Genomic DNA, 16105 nt, shown 5'->3' with positions numbered 1-16105 from the left:
AATATCAAATGTTTATGTTTAATACCTACTCTTTAATACTAATTTATCACTGTCACTTACTCATAATTAGTAATTAAAAAATACAATTCCTTTAAAAATTAATTTAAAATTTTATATAAAAAATAAAATAGAATTATATGTTAAATATAGTTCTGGTATTTTGTTATTTTTATATGCTAAACTTAGCATAAGATAGATCTGCCAGGTATGCTATTAAATTGCGTGCCATTTTATCTGATCAGAATTTCTGACTCGCCTATCATCGTCTTCAATCAGCCAGACACCTTTTTTTTTTTTAATCCGTGTCTAAATCCTAAAGTTCCAATCAAATTTCACACTGTTTTTTTCTTCTTCTAATATCAATCATGACAGTTTACACTTCTTCGAAAAATCAAGGTTCGCTTCTCTTCTTTTTTTTTTTCAATTTTTGATTAGTATTTGATTCAAATATTGTATTTCTTGAAAAATTCTATCAAGAAAACATGTTTTAGTGGATTATATTGTGTTCGTTAGCTAGTTTGATTTAATTATTTATGCAGATGATGCTGATCGTCAAACTGAGCCGAGTTCCTACTTTAATTTACCGCCGCTGGATGTTTCCGTTGCATTCCCTCAGGCAACTCCGGCATCTGTATTTCCTCCTTCCGGTAAGATTATATATATATAATTTATGTAGCTTCTACGAGCAATTCATTTAATTTATGCTATATTGATTGTTCGCTTATGATTATTTTGAAATTTCAGCTTCCGATTATTATCAATTCAATGACCTATTGACTACCGGAGAGCAGGCTCTTCGGATGAAAGTCAGACAATGTATGGAAAATGAAGTAGCGCCTATAATGACTGAGGTGGTTTTTCTTTTACAAAATTGCATCACGTGATGGTTGTGCTATCATGTTATTCGTGCAACAAATCAATGAGGCGTTCGCCGTGTTTGAATATTTAATGATAAAAGAATAAACAATAATTAAAGATTCTCTGGCGCAAATGTTCATTGGCTTGTTGTAAAAATGGCATGGCACAACCGTTGCGTGAGATAAACATTTTGAGTTGCTTTGTTTGTGACAGCTAGATGCTGTGTTGTTATTTAAGTTCTGATAAATTGCTATGTGATCGTTACTTGAAGATAAGTTGACAGTTAAGCTGATTGTTCTTCGTTTATATTGTTTTTTTAAGTACTGGGAGAAGGCGAAGTTTCCTTTTCATATTATTCCTAAACTCGGTAGTCTTGGCATTGTTGGCGGCACTATTAAGGTAACTTGTGATTTCTTTAGTCTTTTGGTCTCCCGAGGCTGAAACTTCAAGGTGTTGGATCTGATTAGCTCTAAATCTCAGGGTTATGGGTGTCCTGGTCTCTCCATTACTGGGAGTGCTATTGCTACTGCAGAAGTTGCAAGAGTTGATGCAAGTTGTTCTACTTTCATTTTGGTGCATTCATCTCTGGCAATGCTTACCATCGGTGAACTCTTGATCGAATTATTATTACTCAATAATCAATATTTTTCCGTTCTTGTTTGTAGATTTTGTTTGATATCGTCCGTCTGTTCTCATAAATCAAAATGCATGTAATAAGAGTCTAAGTTTTGATTGCCAAAAACAGCACTTTGTGGTTCGGAGGCACAAAAGCAAAAATATCTACCTTCTTTGGCTCAGTTTCGCACTGTAGCTTGTTGGGTGAGTTGCTTCTATTCCCTGGGTTTATGTATTCGTTGGATCGTGTTTCTGCTACATTTGAATTACATCGGTATGCTTTCTTACTGCTTCAGGCTCTGACAGAACCTGAGTATGGAAGTGATGCTAGCTCTTTGAAAACTACAGCGAGAAAGGTTTGATATATTTTCTTCATATGATCGTATCTGTTCTTTTACTTTTAAGTTTCTTGTTCTGTATCCTATCGTTATATTGAATCTCATGGTTTGTGTTGTTCTTCCTCTATTTCTTGAATAAATTAGGTAGAGGGAGGTTGGGTACTTGAGGGCCAGAAACGCTGGATAGGTAACAGTACCTTTGCAGATATTTTGGTTATATTTGCTCGGAATACTTCCACAAATCAAATAAATGGGTATGTTGGATGCCATTTTCATTGTAGGAGACTTTCATTATGACAAGAACGCTGAGCATTTTTAGTGTTATCAATTATGCATGGTGTCTGAGCTTTGTTTGGACGTGAAATTTAACAAAAATAGCATAATATATTTAGGAAATTAAGTCCTAAGTTAACATGCAAACATAAGCTTATATTCACATGGTCTGAAGCTTGTTAAATTGACATTGAAAGATGCTCAAGTCTCATGTTTACATTTCCAAAATGTGCTTATTATATAGTAAATATTCATACTAGTATAAAACTAGCCTCCTTGTCTCAATGGATATGGGTGCATGATAACATTATTATAAGTATATGACGTGTATTTACTTGAATCAGTTATACCATCAATGAAAATGATATACTAGTTAAAACTTATCAGGTGCCCATGTATATTAGCCGAGGCCAACAGGCCATTTACATTGTTGGAGGGTTACTATGCTGCTGCAGGATAGGCATAATACTGAGTTAAAAATAGATGAAATCTAGATCCTAGTGGATGACACATCTGTGTACAGCACAGCCTGTAGGTGACGCAGGTTAGCTGGACAATCTAGTTTGAACAGATTTACAGGCTTCAAAATCTATTCAAAATAATGCACCGACATCTCATAAAAATTGATAGCTTGATGCTTAAAGATAGAAGTTTGGCGGCTTTTCATAACAATATTCGATACTATTATTACATTTAGATTTGATCGATATCTGTATCCTCTGTTGCTTATTACATTCTTTAAGAAATTCTAGCTTAGTACATTCTCTAAGCAATTCTAGCTTAGTACATTCTTTAAGAAATTTTATACTTGGCAATCATAATTCCAGATTTTATTCATCCTTGTTCTTGTCAAACAATCTTGTCCTGATTTACAATATTCTTTTACATTTATAAATTATTTGGCCTTTTTCCTTCTAGATACATAGTAAAGAAGGATGCCCCGGGCTTAACAGCTACAAAAATAGAAAATAAAATTGGCTTGCGGATTGTACAGAATGGAGATATAGTGATGAAGCAGGTTTTTGTCCCTGATGAGGACAGGCTTCCTGGTGTCAATTCCTTTCAAGATACAAATAAGGTGCTTCTTTATATCATTCTCATGTAGAATGATTGTCAGTTACTTGTTTGTGTGCTTGCTTGCACTTTTTGTTCTATTATCAGTTGCCAAGTGGGCAGATGTCATGTTTGGTTTAGACTATCAGAACTCCCATATTCATTGAAAAAATAAAAAGCACTCCATGTGATTATTGTATGGAGGAAACTGCTCTTAGGGCTGCTTCAGCTTTCACTTGAAGTAAGCAGTGTAAAATTGGCATCAATTTTTATAACTTGACGCTGACTTTTTAACTTATTCTCAAAATATCCATATCCTGTATTCATATTGTTATCATGCCTTTTATATGATTGATGCTTTCTAATATTAGGTCCTTGCTGTTTCGCGGGTGATGGTTGCATGGCAACCTATTGGCATATCAATGGGGATATATGACATGTGCCACAGGTAGTTCAGGATGTATATGTTGCTGTAGAGTGTATCATATAACTTAATTCCCGAGTAACATTTTATTATTTAATTGATTCAAAAGGTATCTAAAAGAAAGGAAACAGTTCGGAGCACCATTAGCTGCGTTTCAAATCAACCAACAGAAGCTTGTTCAAATACTTGGCAATGTTCAAGCAATGACTCTTGTTGGTTGGCGTCTCTGCAAATTATACGAGAAGGGTACGATGACTCCAGGTCAAGCCAGCATGGCAAAGGTGTGATTGAATGTATAAAATCTCGCATTTAAATCTGCAAATTGATTACCATCTCTTCAATCATGACATTATTATTTGAATTTTAAATTTTGTAGGCATGGATAACTTCAAAAGCAAGGGAAACAGCTTCTATTGGACGAGAGTTGCTTGGTGGCAATGGAATTTTATCTGATTTTCTGGTTGCGAAGGTTTTCTTCTATACTCTTTCCTGAAATATTTACTGATTGCATAAGACTTATAGAATATTGGCGATTTGAGAATGAGTCCCATCTTAACTTAAAAAATGTGTGCCATTAAGTAAATAATACCAGTCATGGATGCTATTAGAAAAATAAATGAGGGATTTATATTCAAGTATGGTGCTCTTTCTTTCTCCTAGAATAAATTCACCTCATTTAAGCCTTAGTTGAGGTCTCCCTCTCCTCTGCTTGATTAATGGATATAAAAAATCACATGCTTAACTAGGGGTGTGCATTAGCTTTGAACCGAATTTAACCGATTTTTTTTCTTTTGAAACCCAAACCAATTTTATATGAATTTTAAATATTTCAAACTAAGTCGAGCCGAATTAGTCGGTTTGGTTTGTATCAAAAGTGAGCTGAAGTATAATTTTTTTTAAAAAAATCAAAGTGAACTGAAAACTGAATTTTTTGTTATAATTTTAATCAAACCAAACGGAACTGAATTGTCGATTTAGTTCAGTCATTAGATTTGATTGATATCCTTTTACCCAGAAATTTAAAATCTTTATTAGTGGAGTGATGGTACTAAGTCTGATACGTTGAATTCTTTGTCTATTGATTGCATGAATGGGTGTGTAAAAACCAAACCTAACTGAATAACTGAACCAACAAATTCTGTTTGATTTTAGGTATAAATTTCTTTTAGCTGAGTTTTGGTACAAACAAAACAGAAATATTTGAACTGAATCGAAAAAAATAAAAAAGAAAACAATGGAAGTGATAGCTTTGGTTTGAAAATTTTAATTCCTTAAAAAATATCAGTTCAGTTCAATTTAAAAAGAGTAAAATTTTGGTTTGGTTCAATTTAAAAAGAGTAAAATTTTGGTTTGTTTCAATTTGAACCGGATACACACCCCTAATTTCATTCCTGAAGGAAGACCCAATGGTTAAAGCTAGCATGCTAATCAGGATTTGCGTTGTCCTTAACCTTTATCATGAACTAGTGATATGTTTCCTTTAATACTGCCTTGATGGTCAACTCGAGCCTACTTTCTATTATGCAGCTGTTGTATTCTTTCCATGTTCGCTAATTTAGCCTTCCATATGCTCCGTAATTTTGCAGGCATTCTGTGATTTGGAGCCAATTTACACATACGAAGGCACCTACGACATCAACACCTTGGTGACGGGTAGGGAAGTCACAGGTTTGGCCAGTTTTAAACCAGCTGCATCGAGCAGACAAAGCCGCCTATAAATTCACATATGCCAGCTTGCTTCATAGGTCCGATGCTTTCGAGCCAATGCAACTTAATGATCTCCAGAATGGAAGTTATACGATAACACATATAGATATAATGATATGTTTGGTGTCTTTTCAGAAGTGAATAAAAACTTATTTAAGAGAGGCAAATGCAAGGAGCTAGTCTAGAAACAGAAACCATATATACAACAGAGGCTAATGCATTTTGTTGAACTTATCACATGTCCAGTAACCTGTATTTCTTTGAATAAAGTCAACTCGTTTGCTGATTTTGCAGCTCAAGTCATATAATTTGATCAATTGAAAATTATATTTTGAATCAATCAAATATAAAACTGATTTCTGATTTCTGATCTCTGAATTTATCCATACATTTTTATCTTCAATTAATCCAAAAACAGAGAATATTATCCGTAATTGGACGAAACGGCCATAATCGAGTTATTTTGCCCCTAAATTTGATCCTTTGCTCGTATGTCTTTTAAAAAAGCTGTTGCTGCTATATAAATAATTCAAACTCCTTTTTTCAAACTACATATTCTGCAAACATTAAAAAACAAGCAAAATATAAGTGTGATTTTCCTCTAGAAAAAGAAAAATCTACTAATCAACTTTACCTAAATAAACTGAAAAAACTACCAACAATTAACCACAAACAAAAAGAAATTAGCTTAACCATTTTTAATTTTCCCCGCATCAGCAAATTGCGAACCCATTTTTCTAGTCTTTAACTGAAGCTGAGCAACAGCTAACAAAAACTTCACATTCTGAACCGGCGTCAGTATCTCCACTACTTTCATCACCGTATTAGTCCTCAACAAGTCACCTCTCGCCACCACCGCCTCCATCTCCGCTCCCAGCCTATCCACCGCCGATTTATCACTCCCCGTCGCTCTTTCCTCCCCCAAAACCACCCTCCCCCGCCGTCTCACTGCATCAACCAGCGGCGGAGACGCCACGCTTTCTTGAAGTTTCGCCAGCTCATCGTTCAACACTCTCTCACTCACCTTAGTTTCTTGCTTCAACATGTTAATTCTCGAAACCTGCTCTTCGGACAAATCATGAACTGAGCCGTTGAGTACGCGAAACGCAAGGCCCGGTTTGAACCCGGCTGCCCAGAGAAAAGTATGTTCGAACGAAGAGAAGCAAGGTGGCGAAAAAACAAGAAAAATATTATGCTGAGCGATTCTTGATTTTTCTTTGTAATATTCTTCGTAATGAGCAAGGATTCTCGAAATCAGCTCTTTTAAATCATCTTCTTTAGACTCATGGCAGTGTTTTTCAACGGAAATAAGTTCGTCGAGATAGTGTTCTTGACGTACAAGCCAAGTTTCAAAGAAGGAAATAAAAGCTTCAGCATTATTGTCAATTCTTTTCTTGGATGACGACGATGATCCTGATGAAATTGGCATAAAATTGTTTGAAAGAAACAAACGAGAGAATTGGAGAAATTGAAGGACTAACTTAGGTTCATGAATGTTATAAAGCTAGACCGTTAACTCAGTGTAATGAAAAAAAAAACGGAAAAACAGAGGTATTTATAGTGTTGGCTTTGGTGCCTTAGCGTGAAAGTCTTGTCAAGAAAATACGAGGTCGGCGAGGAGTGAAAAATGTGGTGAAAAAATGGAAAAAGTGGGAAGAAAACAAAAAAGAATCTGAAGGAGAGATTCTGGGTATTTTTATAATTTGAAGCGGTGGAGTTTGTCTTGGAGTGGAGATTAAGAATGGTAAAACGGAAATTTGGCATTTGGGTTGTATGGAGATAGAATTTGTATAGTTTGATATGACGACAAATCTTGAAACTTAAAGTGAGTGGATGAGACGTCGAGGGAGATCGGAAGAGAAGTGATCCAACTTCCGTTATTGGGTGGATCGTCGGTGAATATAAGGATGTCATATTCCACCACAATTAAGTTTTGATTTGGTTTTATTTCAAGATGCAAGTGAATTGATAAGAAGCGTTTTAGTTCAAGTGAGTTTACGGATTTAAATTGTACTTATATATACAGCTGGTTAAAATTTAGAGATAGAATTTATCTCTCGCACGGACCTATACTATTTGAGGGATAGCTGAACTCTGAAGATAAAATGTCGTGATCCAAAATTGTAGATAGTGACGCGCTAAAAAATGGAAATGAAAACTCTGAAATCTATGGTAAATCTAAGTGGATACCCAACATCAAATAAAAACCATAGACATGTACATAGAGATAGTCTGAACTCTAAAGATAAAATGTCGTGATCTAAAATTGTAGACTGTGACTGCGCTAGAAAATAAAAATGAAAACTCTGAAATTCACAGTAAATCTAAGCGGATAACCAATATCAAATATAAACTATAGACATGCACATAGGAACAGTCTGAACTCTGAAGATAAAATGTCGTGATCTAAAATTGTAAACTATGACTGCGCTAGAAAATGAAAATAAAAACTTTTAAAATTCATAGTAAATTTAAGCGGATAACCAACATCAGATATAAACCATAGACATGCACATATAAATCAATGTTTGGGCAACCGAGACTCAAACAATATGTAAATCCAAAATAATAATAATAATAATAATAATAATAATAATAATAATAATAATAATGCTCGGTACAATTTTGAAACTCCAAACATCCATGGCATACAAATATCATAGTATCTAGCCATACTAGGACAATCATACCAATATATCACCGTCAACAATATTACGATAAAATTCGAGAAATAATCATCCTAATTCTAAAATAACAACTACTACTATTACTACTGTGGTACATAATATAAATATTTAAAGAGTAAATTACGCTAAGGTCTCTGAGGTATACGACAATTAACAGTTTGATACCCCTTATTTCAAAAGTTTACTTAATAGTCCCTCAAATTCCGTTAACTATTAGGTCCCTCCGTTAATTTCGACATTTACTTTCAAACAATTTGATACCCCCACCTTTAATTTTGTGAACGATTTGGTCTTTCACTTTTAATTTTATCAAATGATTTGATCCCTCGTTTTGGAACGATTTAGTACCCTAATTTTAATCCGTTAAATGATTTGGTCCCTCAAATTACGGAAGGATCTCTCAGTTAACAGAATTAAAAATGAGGGACCATTAAGTAGACTTTTGAAACAAGGGACATCAAACTGTTAATTATGGTATACTTCAGGGGCCTTTAAGTAATTTTCTCATATTTGAACATACAATCAATGAAATACTTCCGAGGATTAGGAATCGGAAGAAAGTTAAACCTGAAAATAGGGACAACAACGGACGTCAGATAATATTAAATGAGTTCATAATATTGCAATTAATCATAAGTGAAAAAAAATCGTTCAAATCATTTAAAAACAATATGTTAAACCATTCATGAAATATATGGAACTCTAAAACACAATATTTATAAAGGTCGATAATCATATGTCCAAAACGCTTTGTTCCCGACAGCGGAGCTCCAGCGAATTACCACCGACCGCACTTAACCACAAATAGGAGTTTCGAGAACTAGACTCCATCGAGTTATTTAATCAATACATGTCCCGAGAGTTGAGCTCCACCGAATTAGGATAACCGCAATGGATCCAAAATCAATCATATTCCTTACCAAATTTTTAAGATTTTTAAGGGTATTTTGGATATTCTGAATTTTAGGGGTTTTTTTGGTGATATGGAGGTGTGTATAATTTTTTCTAGGTCACAGCTTAGCACTTTTTGACGATGTTTTTTGGATGGAAGGGGTTTTATAACCTATCAAAAATAGCTTAAGAAATTTTGTGACCATTTTTAAAATTTAAGAGTTATTTTTATAAGGGAGCCTTAAAGTTAGGGTCTTGAGTGATTACAAGCCTTCTTTTTAAAATGAAACAAATTTCAAACTAATTTTTTTTAAAAATAAAACATGAATAAATTTAAAAAAATAAATAAATTGTATTCATTAATTTACTGAATCTCTTGAAAATATTTTATTTATATTTATAATACAAATAAATTCAATGATTAAATCAAAATTTAATTTTATAAATAAATTTTATTCATTTAGTTGACTAACTTAAAAAAAGAAATTAAAAATATTAATAAAAATAAATATAAAATATTGTATCATTTAATTTTCAAAGAAAATAGACCGAACTATAAACTATTAAATATTAGGATTAATTACAACTATCGTCGTGATTTTAGATTTGATTTTTCTTTTAAAATGTTATTATTTTCTTTTCACATTATATTTTTTTTTATTTAACTAAAACTTCCCATTACAAGAGAGGTTTAAAATATTAAAATCAAGAGGGTAATTAGAAAATTTCAAATTGAAAGAAAAAAACAATAATTCGGACTTAAAGTTTTTAAAGTTAATAATAAATAATTTTAAAGTCCCTCACATATGTCAAAATTAACACTTTGGTTCTTCTTATAGGAAAATTAAATGATTTGGTCCCTTATTTTTGATCATGTCAACAATCTAGTCCCTCCGTCCATTTTTTTATGTTAATCTACCCCTGAAATGAGAGTGAATCTTGGAAATAAAAAGAAAGCTTTTTTTTTTCCTTCTGCTAAGTCAAACATCATTTCCCTTCGAGGATTGTTATCTTAATAAAGAAAAGGCTTTCCCTCGAGGGCCAGAAGGGAGGAAAAAAAATAGACGAGTCATCATTATCTGAGTCGAGCGAGAGCGCAAGACTTTTTTTCTTCTCAACTTGCCCTATTGGCATGCATATGACGGAGCAACCAGCCCCCTTCAACATCTAACTAAACTAAAGGATATAGGAGTAGATTAATTTCAAACTTAATGAACGAAATCGTAGATAAAAATAAAACTGGGAGATAAATCGTGTTTTTACAATTAATTTTTTTTTGATATGGTGTTTTGATATGGTTGGCTAACACCAAAAATGAATAGAATGATTAAATCGTTGACGGAAATAAAATAGAAAATTAAATTATTTAATTTTTAAAGGTCTAATGTCTTAAAAAAAAAAACCCCGATCTTTCACCCCCTTTTCAATCCTATCCTGACGTTGCAAATCAATCAATTTTACCCTATTTTGTATTTTTTTCCATTTCAATTATACCCCCGAAATATAAAATTGAACTCTTTTTATTTGACAAAAGTTCAAAAAAATTCTCTAAATTGGCCTTTTTTTCATTAGATTAACTTATTATATTAAATTGATCATTTTTAAAGAATTTTTTTGAACTTTTGTTAAATAAAGAAAAAGCAATTTTATACTTTAGGATACAATTGAAATGAAAAAAATACAAATTAGAGTAAAATTGACAAATTTTCAACTTCAGGGTAGAATTGAAAATGGGACGAAAGGTTGGGATTTTTTTTAAAATATTAAGCCATTTTTAAATAAAAAAATAAATTATGTATTATGACATATGTGAGGTGTTTTAGAGTCATTTGTTTTAATAATAAATAGCCCTAAATATTAAAAATGTGATTTGCTCAATCTTTCTTTATCTTATTTGAAGTATATCCACTATTTAGATGGATGATGATTGAACATAAATATTTTTTGTTGTATTTATGATCCATCGAAGAGCCAACTTATAGAAAAACCAACATATTAAGAACCAAAATATTTAGATAAAAAACAAAAAATTAACATCAGTAGAAGTTCAATGAAGAAGTGTTTTTGAGAAGCCGCATGAAGGCACTGAACTAGACTTTTAGTTTTTCCTATTCAAAGAGACAAAAAGGCCCTGTTTCCTATATTCACCAAAATCATATATAATTTCAACTTGGTATCTTATAAATAAAAGAAATAATACATTGTAACAATTTTAACTTTTATTGTATTCAAATTAAATTTAAAGTTCCGTCGAGTCATTGGTTATGGAAGTCGTTGTACTTTTTAAAAGTTGCAAAATAGAATCCATACTTAAAAATGTCAGAGAATGGTACTCTACTCGATAAAAACTTACACCAAAAAGTTAATGAGGAGTCAGATTTTATTTTCGCCCTACTATGACATCACGTGATCACTCCTCAACTTTGCACATAATTTTTAAAATAAAAACTACTTTTCTTTTTATATTTTTTCACAATCTCCTACCACCTCAACCACCAGCCGCCACCGTCTCTACCCCGCGACCACCACCTGCCGCTCCTTTTCACCTGGTTCAAACTTAGACAAAGAGTCGATTGGTTAATCTTTTATGATGAGAAGGGCTATCTTTTATTTTTTTGATTTGTTAAATTATTTTCACTCCTCAACTTTGCACATAATTTGAATAATTTGTAAAAAAAAAGGACTATCTTTTATTTTTATAGCGATTTAAACGTATTGTTAAAAATGTGGTAACGGGAGGCCTTTATCTTTTTAGCATATATGGTTCAGAAGTACTCTTCAGTGTTATTTTTATCATTTAAAACTATGAAAGACGATTCATATAGTGAAAAAATTTGATATGGGATTGTACAGTGCTAAACTTAACAAACATACGATAAAAAAGTTTATGTTTTAAGTATTATGTTTAAATTGCTATAATATTAAAAGGTGAAAATTTTGAATAAAAATAGCTTCTACTAAAATATTTTTAAAAAAAATTAATAATAGCAATTGTTTCAAATTCTAATGATATGAGATATCGTTATTCATTTAACCTACACCGTTCATGAAAAGAATGTTATCAAATATTATTGTCGTATATCCACTATTTAGATGGATAATTATTAGAAGTAGAAATATAAATAACTTTTTATTGTATAACATTTGATGAATCGAATGGTCAACTTGACAAAAATTCAATGGAAATATTTTTGGAAGCAGCATGAAGGCACTCAAATTTTTACTGAAAGAACCAAAAAAGGTCATATCATAAGAAGTTTGAGAAGCAGCATGAAGGCTCTATTGGATTTTCATTTATTTTTCCCTATTGAAACAGCCAAAAACGGCCCTGTTTCCTATATTCACCAAAAACACATATAATTTCAGTATGATATATCCACGAAAATAAGATAGTAATTTTATTTTTGCGTTTTAAATTATGAATTTATTTTTATTTATAAAAAAACTAATTAACCATTTAAGTATTTAAAATATTTTTAATTAAATTAATTTTTATCAGTTAAATTAAATTGATTGTCAGTTTGATAGCAACAATAATTAATTAATTTTTTATAATCTTCATATTAAAAAAGTTTCTAAAATATTTCAAATACTTATTGTAACAATTAAATTCTAATTGACTAGAATTAAGATATCCATTGAAATTATTAGTAACTCTATAATGGTAAACATTAAATAAAATTTATAAAAGTATTTTCCCAAGAACTTAAATAAAAGCATTTAAAATATAATTAAAAATTGTAAAAAAACGGGAATTCAAAATAAAACATTTCCTATAATTATAAAAGGGAGGTGGTATCTATTTTTTTAAATAATTGTTTAATAAAGATGCATTCGAAAGACGACCGAATTAATTAAAAAAATATTTTAGATAGTTAATATAATTTTAACTGAATAAATAACATTTTTTAATATGTTTATGCGGTAAATAAGCGTATTTTTTATGGACGAAGAGGAAAAATAAAAATATTATGAAATTTTCATTTTTATTTGACTTTATTCAAATTAAATTTAAAGTCAAATATGAGATAAAAAAAACAGTTCCAACCGTAAAGAAATTTTTCAGTAGACTCAGTATACCACGTCATTTATAGATTAAACCAATCATATTATAACACGTCATTAAAATGATGACAATATTATAATAAATGTATCCATATTTTAATATATTTTTTTTGAAATCATATTTTTTTAATATCAATATTACAATATTTTAAGTTTTTAAAATATTTCTAAATAAATTAATTCTTATCACTTAAACCTACACTCCAGAACCTAAACCTAAACCATTAACCATAAAAATTAAAAATTAAGACCTAAACCTAAACTTTTTAGCTGGTTTTTACATTTTTGGTTCAATTTTGCGGTTTTGGTTCGGATAATTGGGTTGACCGGTTTTTTTGTCTATTCCTATCGGAAATAGCCATCGTATTAATGAGAATAACCTCTCATTTTATTGTACATTATGTAATTTAGTCAATAAATTACCATTATGTTGAATTTTTTAAGAACAAAGAGTCAACGCACCTCTTGAACTTGTGATGCGGGGTCGTCTAACTCAATTTATACTTTTTTGAGCAACTAATCCCAAAACTCTTCATTTTTGGATTGAATTACCCCACAATTTATAATTTTTATTTCAAAAAATAGATTTAGGATAATTATATCGCAACAATTAGAAAAATATATAATTACTTTTTTACATCTCTCACCTCCGATTTGTATATTACGCGTTTTAAAAATACAATTATGGATTTATCTGATTTAAAAATAAAAAATTTTGGAGTTAATTGTTTTAAAAAATATATAAATTAAATTAGATAATCCCGTGTCATAAGTTTAGGAGACGCGTTCACTTTTATTCAATTTTTTTTTCATCTGCTTCAACAAGAGATGCCTTTCAAACAATCCTTTTATCTCATATCTTTCTTCAGACAATTTAGAGATTTTTTCACAAATACCGAAAAAAATAAAAATATTTATAAAGATACTACTTGCATTTTTCTTTAACAGAAATATAAAAAATAATTACAAAAGTACAAATTTTCAAAAAATAATTATAAAAATACAGTTTTTATATAAAAATTCGTATATAAAAATGCAGTTTTGAATATAATCCGTATATAATTTGTATATAATACGTTATATATATTTTTTTTAAATCAGATCTGAGAATATTCTATAAAAAATGGAGAAGATGAAGATGAAGCCAAATTTTATATATAATTTGTATATAATATATATTGTATACAATTTAAAAAAAATTCAAGATCTGAAAATATCATATCTGATATTTTCAGATCCGATTTCATATTTAATCGTCAAAGTAGGAGTAGAGAAGGATGGAGCGGCGGCGGGCGGAGCGGTTGCGGAGCGGAGAGTGCGACGGCGGCGTGAAGAGGAGAAAGCGGCGGCTGCGGTAGAATGATGGTGGATGTGTGTTAATGGAAGAAAATAAAAAAATAAATTAGAGTTTTGAAAAATGTAGAAGATGGAGAAGATGAAGTGTAAAGAAAGAAAATAATTTTTGTTAATAAAAAAAAGGTGTTATATTTAGGCTTAATTCCTTAAAAAAACCCCACCTTGTACTTTTTTTCGTTTATACCCTGACCTTGTAAAAACACCATTTGTACCCAGTTTTTGGTTTTTATGTTTCATCCCTACCCAAAAGCATTAAATTGTACTCTTTTCATTTGGAAAAGAGTTTAAAACATACTTTTTTCTATTTTAAAAAATACAAATAAATCCTTAAATTTAAAATATAATCAAATACATCCAAATAATTAATTAATTTTTTTAATTTTATAAAATAAAAAAAATAAAAAAAAATTTATTATTATTTTTAATTTTTTGTCGGAAATATTTTCAAATATAATTAAAAAAAATTAAAAAAAAGTCGAAAATATTTTTTAAAAAAATTATTATTATTTTTTTTTTTTTGAAGATGGTATTTTTGTATTATTAATAACATTAATATCTAATTAGTATATAAGTTAAAAATGAAGGATTGTTTTAAACTCTTTTTCAAATGAAAAGAGTACAATTTAATGCTTTTGGGTAGAGATGAAACATAAAAACTCAAAATTGGGTACAAATGGTGTTTTTACAAGGTCAAGGTATAAACGAAAAAAAAATACAAGGTGAGGTGTTTTTAAGGAATTAAGCCTTATATTTAAAAATATGAAAAACATTCTTATAAAGATAAAGTATAAGGTAGAATGTTTGTAAATATTTTATCTTATTATGATATAGAGTGTAAATATTTCGACAATTTAATTGGATTCTTCCACCGCTAGATTAATGCAAATTAAATTTGGATGCTGCTTAATCCTTTTTGTTTTCAATGAAAAAACGACTTATATACACTATGTATAAATATAATCAAGATATAAATCATAAATCATAGATAAATTCCGATAAGACAAATATAATTATCACAAATTGTAAAATTAACAAATTAAATTATTATATAAAAGTATTGTAAAATTATTTTGCCGAAAAGAAACACATTTTTGGTCCTTTCTTTCCCATACAACTTAAAAGAAGGCTCCCCAAACTTCGAATTTCCCACACAACTTAAAAGAAGGTTCCCCAAACTTCGAATTTTCCTGAAAATGGCACAAAACGACAATTTACTGCTCGGAAAAAACGACATGGAAGTCTAGAGTGCAGCTGATGTAAATACATGCCAACTTTTGACCACTGCAATAAGCAACCAACATACCATAATTAACAGGTCCCAAAAGCTAATAGGTTTCTTTTCAAAAAAGTTTTACATTAATACCTTTTCATAATTTCCTAAAAAAAACAATTTTTGTTTATAAAAGATTCAATCATCTAAATATACCTTTTTTCCATTTTTTTGGTTTATATCTCCCTTTCAAAAAAATTAGTTAACTTATTTTTAATTTTTATTATAGCTTTTTAAATAAAATTAGAATGATTAAAAAATTCAAATACCATATTGTTTTATATTTAAAATTATTTATAATAACAATGCAAATTGAACAATATTGTATTAACAATATAAAAAGCATATTTGAATTTTTTTATGCTAATTTGAACAAATGGTTACTATTGATACTAATTTTTTTTTAATTTAACTAAAATTGAAAATCAAAATCAAAAAACAAAAAACAAAAAATAAAATATTTTAAAAGAATACAATGTTTGTCTTTAATAGTTTTTTTTTTTTATGAATTGTCTTTAATAGTTCTCAAATGTTTTATTTTATTATAAGAAATATTATTATAGTTTAA

At 29.9% G+C, this 16105-nt stretch overlaps 2 protein-coding genes across 2 annotated transcripts; one reads left to right on the top strand and one right to left on the bottom strand.

Moving 5' to 3' along the window:
• Positions 1-186: 186 nt before the first annotated feature.
• Positions 187-5554, top strand: LOC126664582 (acyl-coenzyme A oxidase 4, peroxisomal). Its single transcript, XM_050357044.2, has 13 exons — positions 187-396; positions 540-647; positions 745-851; positions 1180-1257; positions 1339-1462; positions 1604-1677; positions 1770-1829; positions 1956-2065; positions 3003-3162; positions 3509-3585; positions 3671-3842; positions 3938-4030; positions 5148-5554. The coding sequence occupies exons 1-13, from the start codon at positions 366-368 to the stop codon at positions 5277-5279; spliced, it is 1326 nt and encodes a 441-aa protein (XP_050213001.1). The 5' UTR covers positions 187-365; the 3' UTR covers positions 5280-5554.
• A 168-nt stretch (positions 5555-5722) lies between these two features.
• LOC126665274 (protein ZW2-like) lies at positions 5723-7147 on the bottom strand. Its single transcript, XM_056105868.1, has one exon. The coding sequence runs from the start codon at positions 6695-6697 to the stop codon at positions 5957-5959; it is 741 nt and encodes a 246-aa protein (XP_055961843.1). The 5' UTR covers positions 6698-7147; the 3' UTR covers positions 5723-5956.
• Between the last annotated feature and the right edge of the window lie 8958 nt (positions 7148-16105).

The sequence above is a fragment of the Mercurialis annua genome, linkage group LG1-X (genome assembly GCF_937616625.2).
Source record: "Mercurialis annua linkage group LG1-X, ddMerAnnu1.2, whole genome shotgun sequence".
NCBI lineage: Eukaryota > Viridiplantae > Streptophyta > Magnoliopsida > Malpighiales > Euphorbiaceae > Mercurialis > Mercurialis annua.
This window is presented reverse-complemented; position numbering and strand designations above follow the sequence as displayed.

Coding starts and splice junctions, on each gene's coding strand:
- LOC126664582 (XM_050357044.2), top strand. CDS start 366: ATGACAGTTTACACTTCTTCGAAAAATCAAG. Junction 1,258..1,338: donor TTGTTGGCGGCACTATTAAG/GTAACTTGTGAT, acceptor TCTAAATCTCAG/GGTTATGGGTGTCCTGGTCT. Junction 1,678..1,769: donor TTCGCACTGTAGCTTGTTGG/GTGAGTTGCTTC, acceptor TTACTGCTTCAG/GCTCTGACAGAACCTGAGTA.
- LOC126665274 (XM_056105868.1), bottom strand. CDS start 6,697: ATGCCAATTTCATCAGGATCATCGTCGTCATCCAAGAAAAGAATTGAC.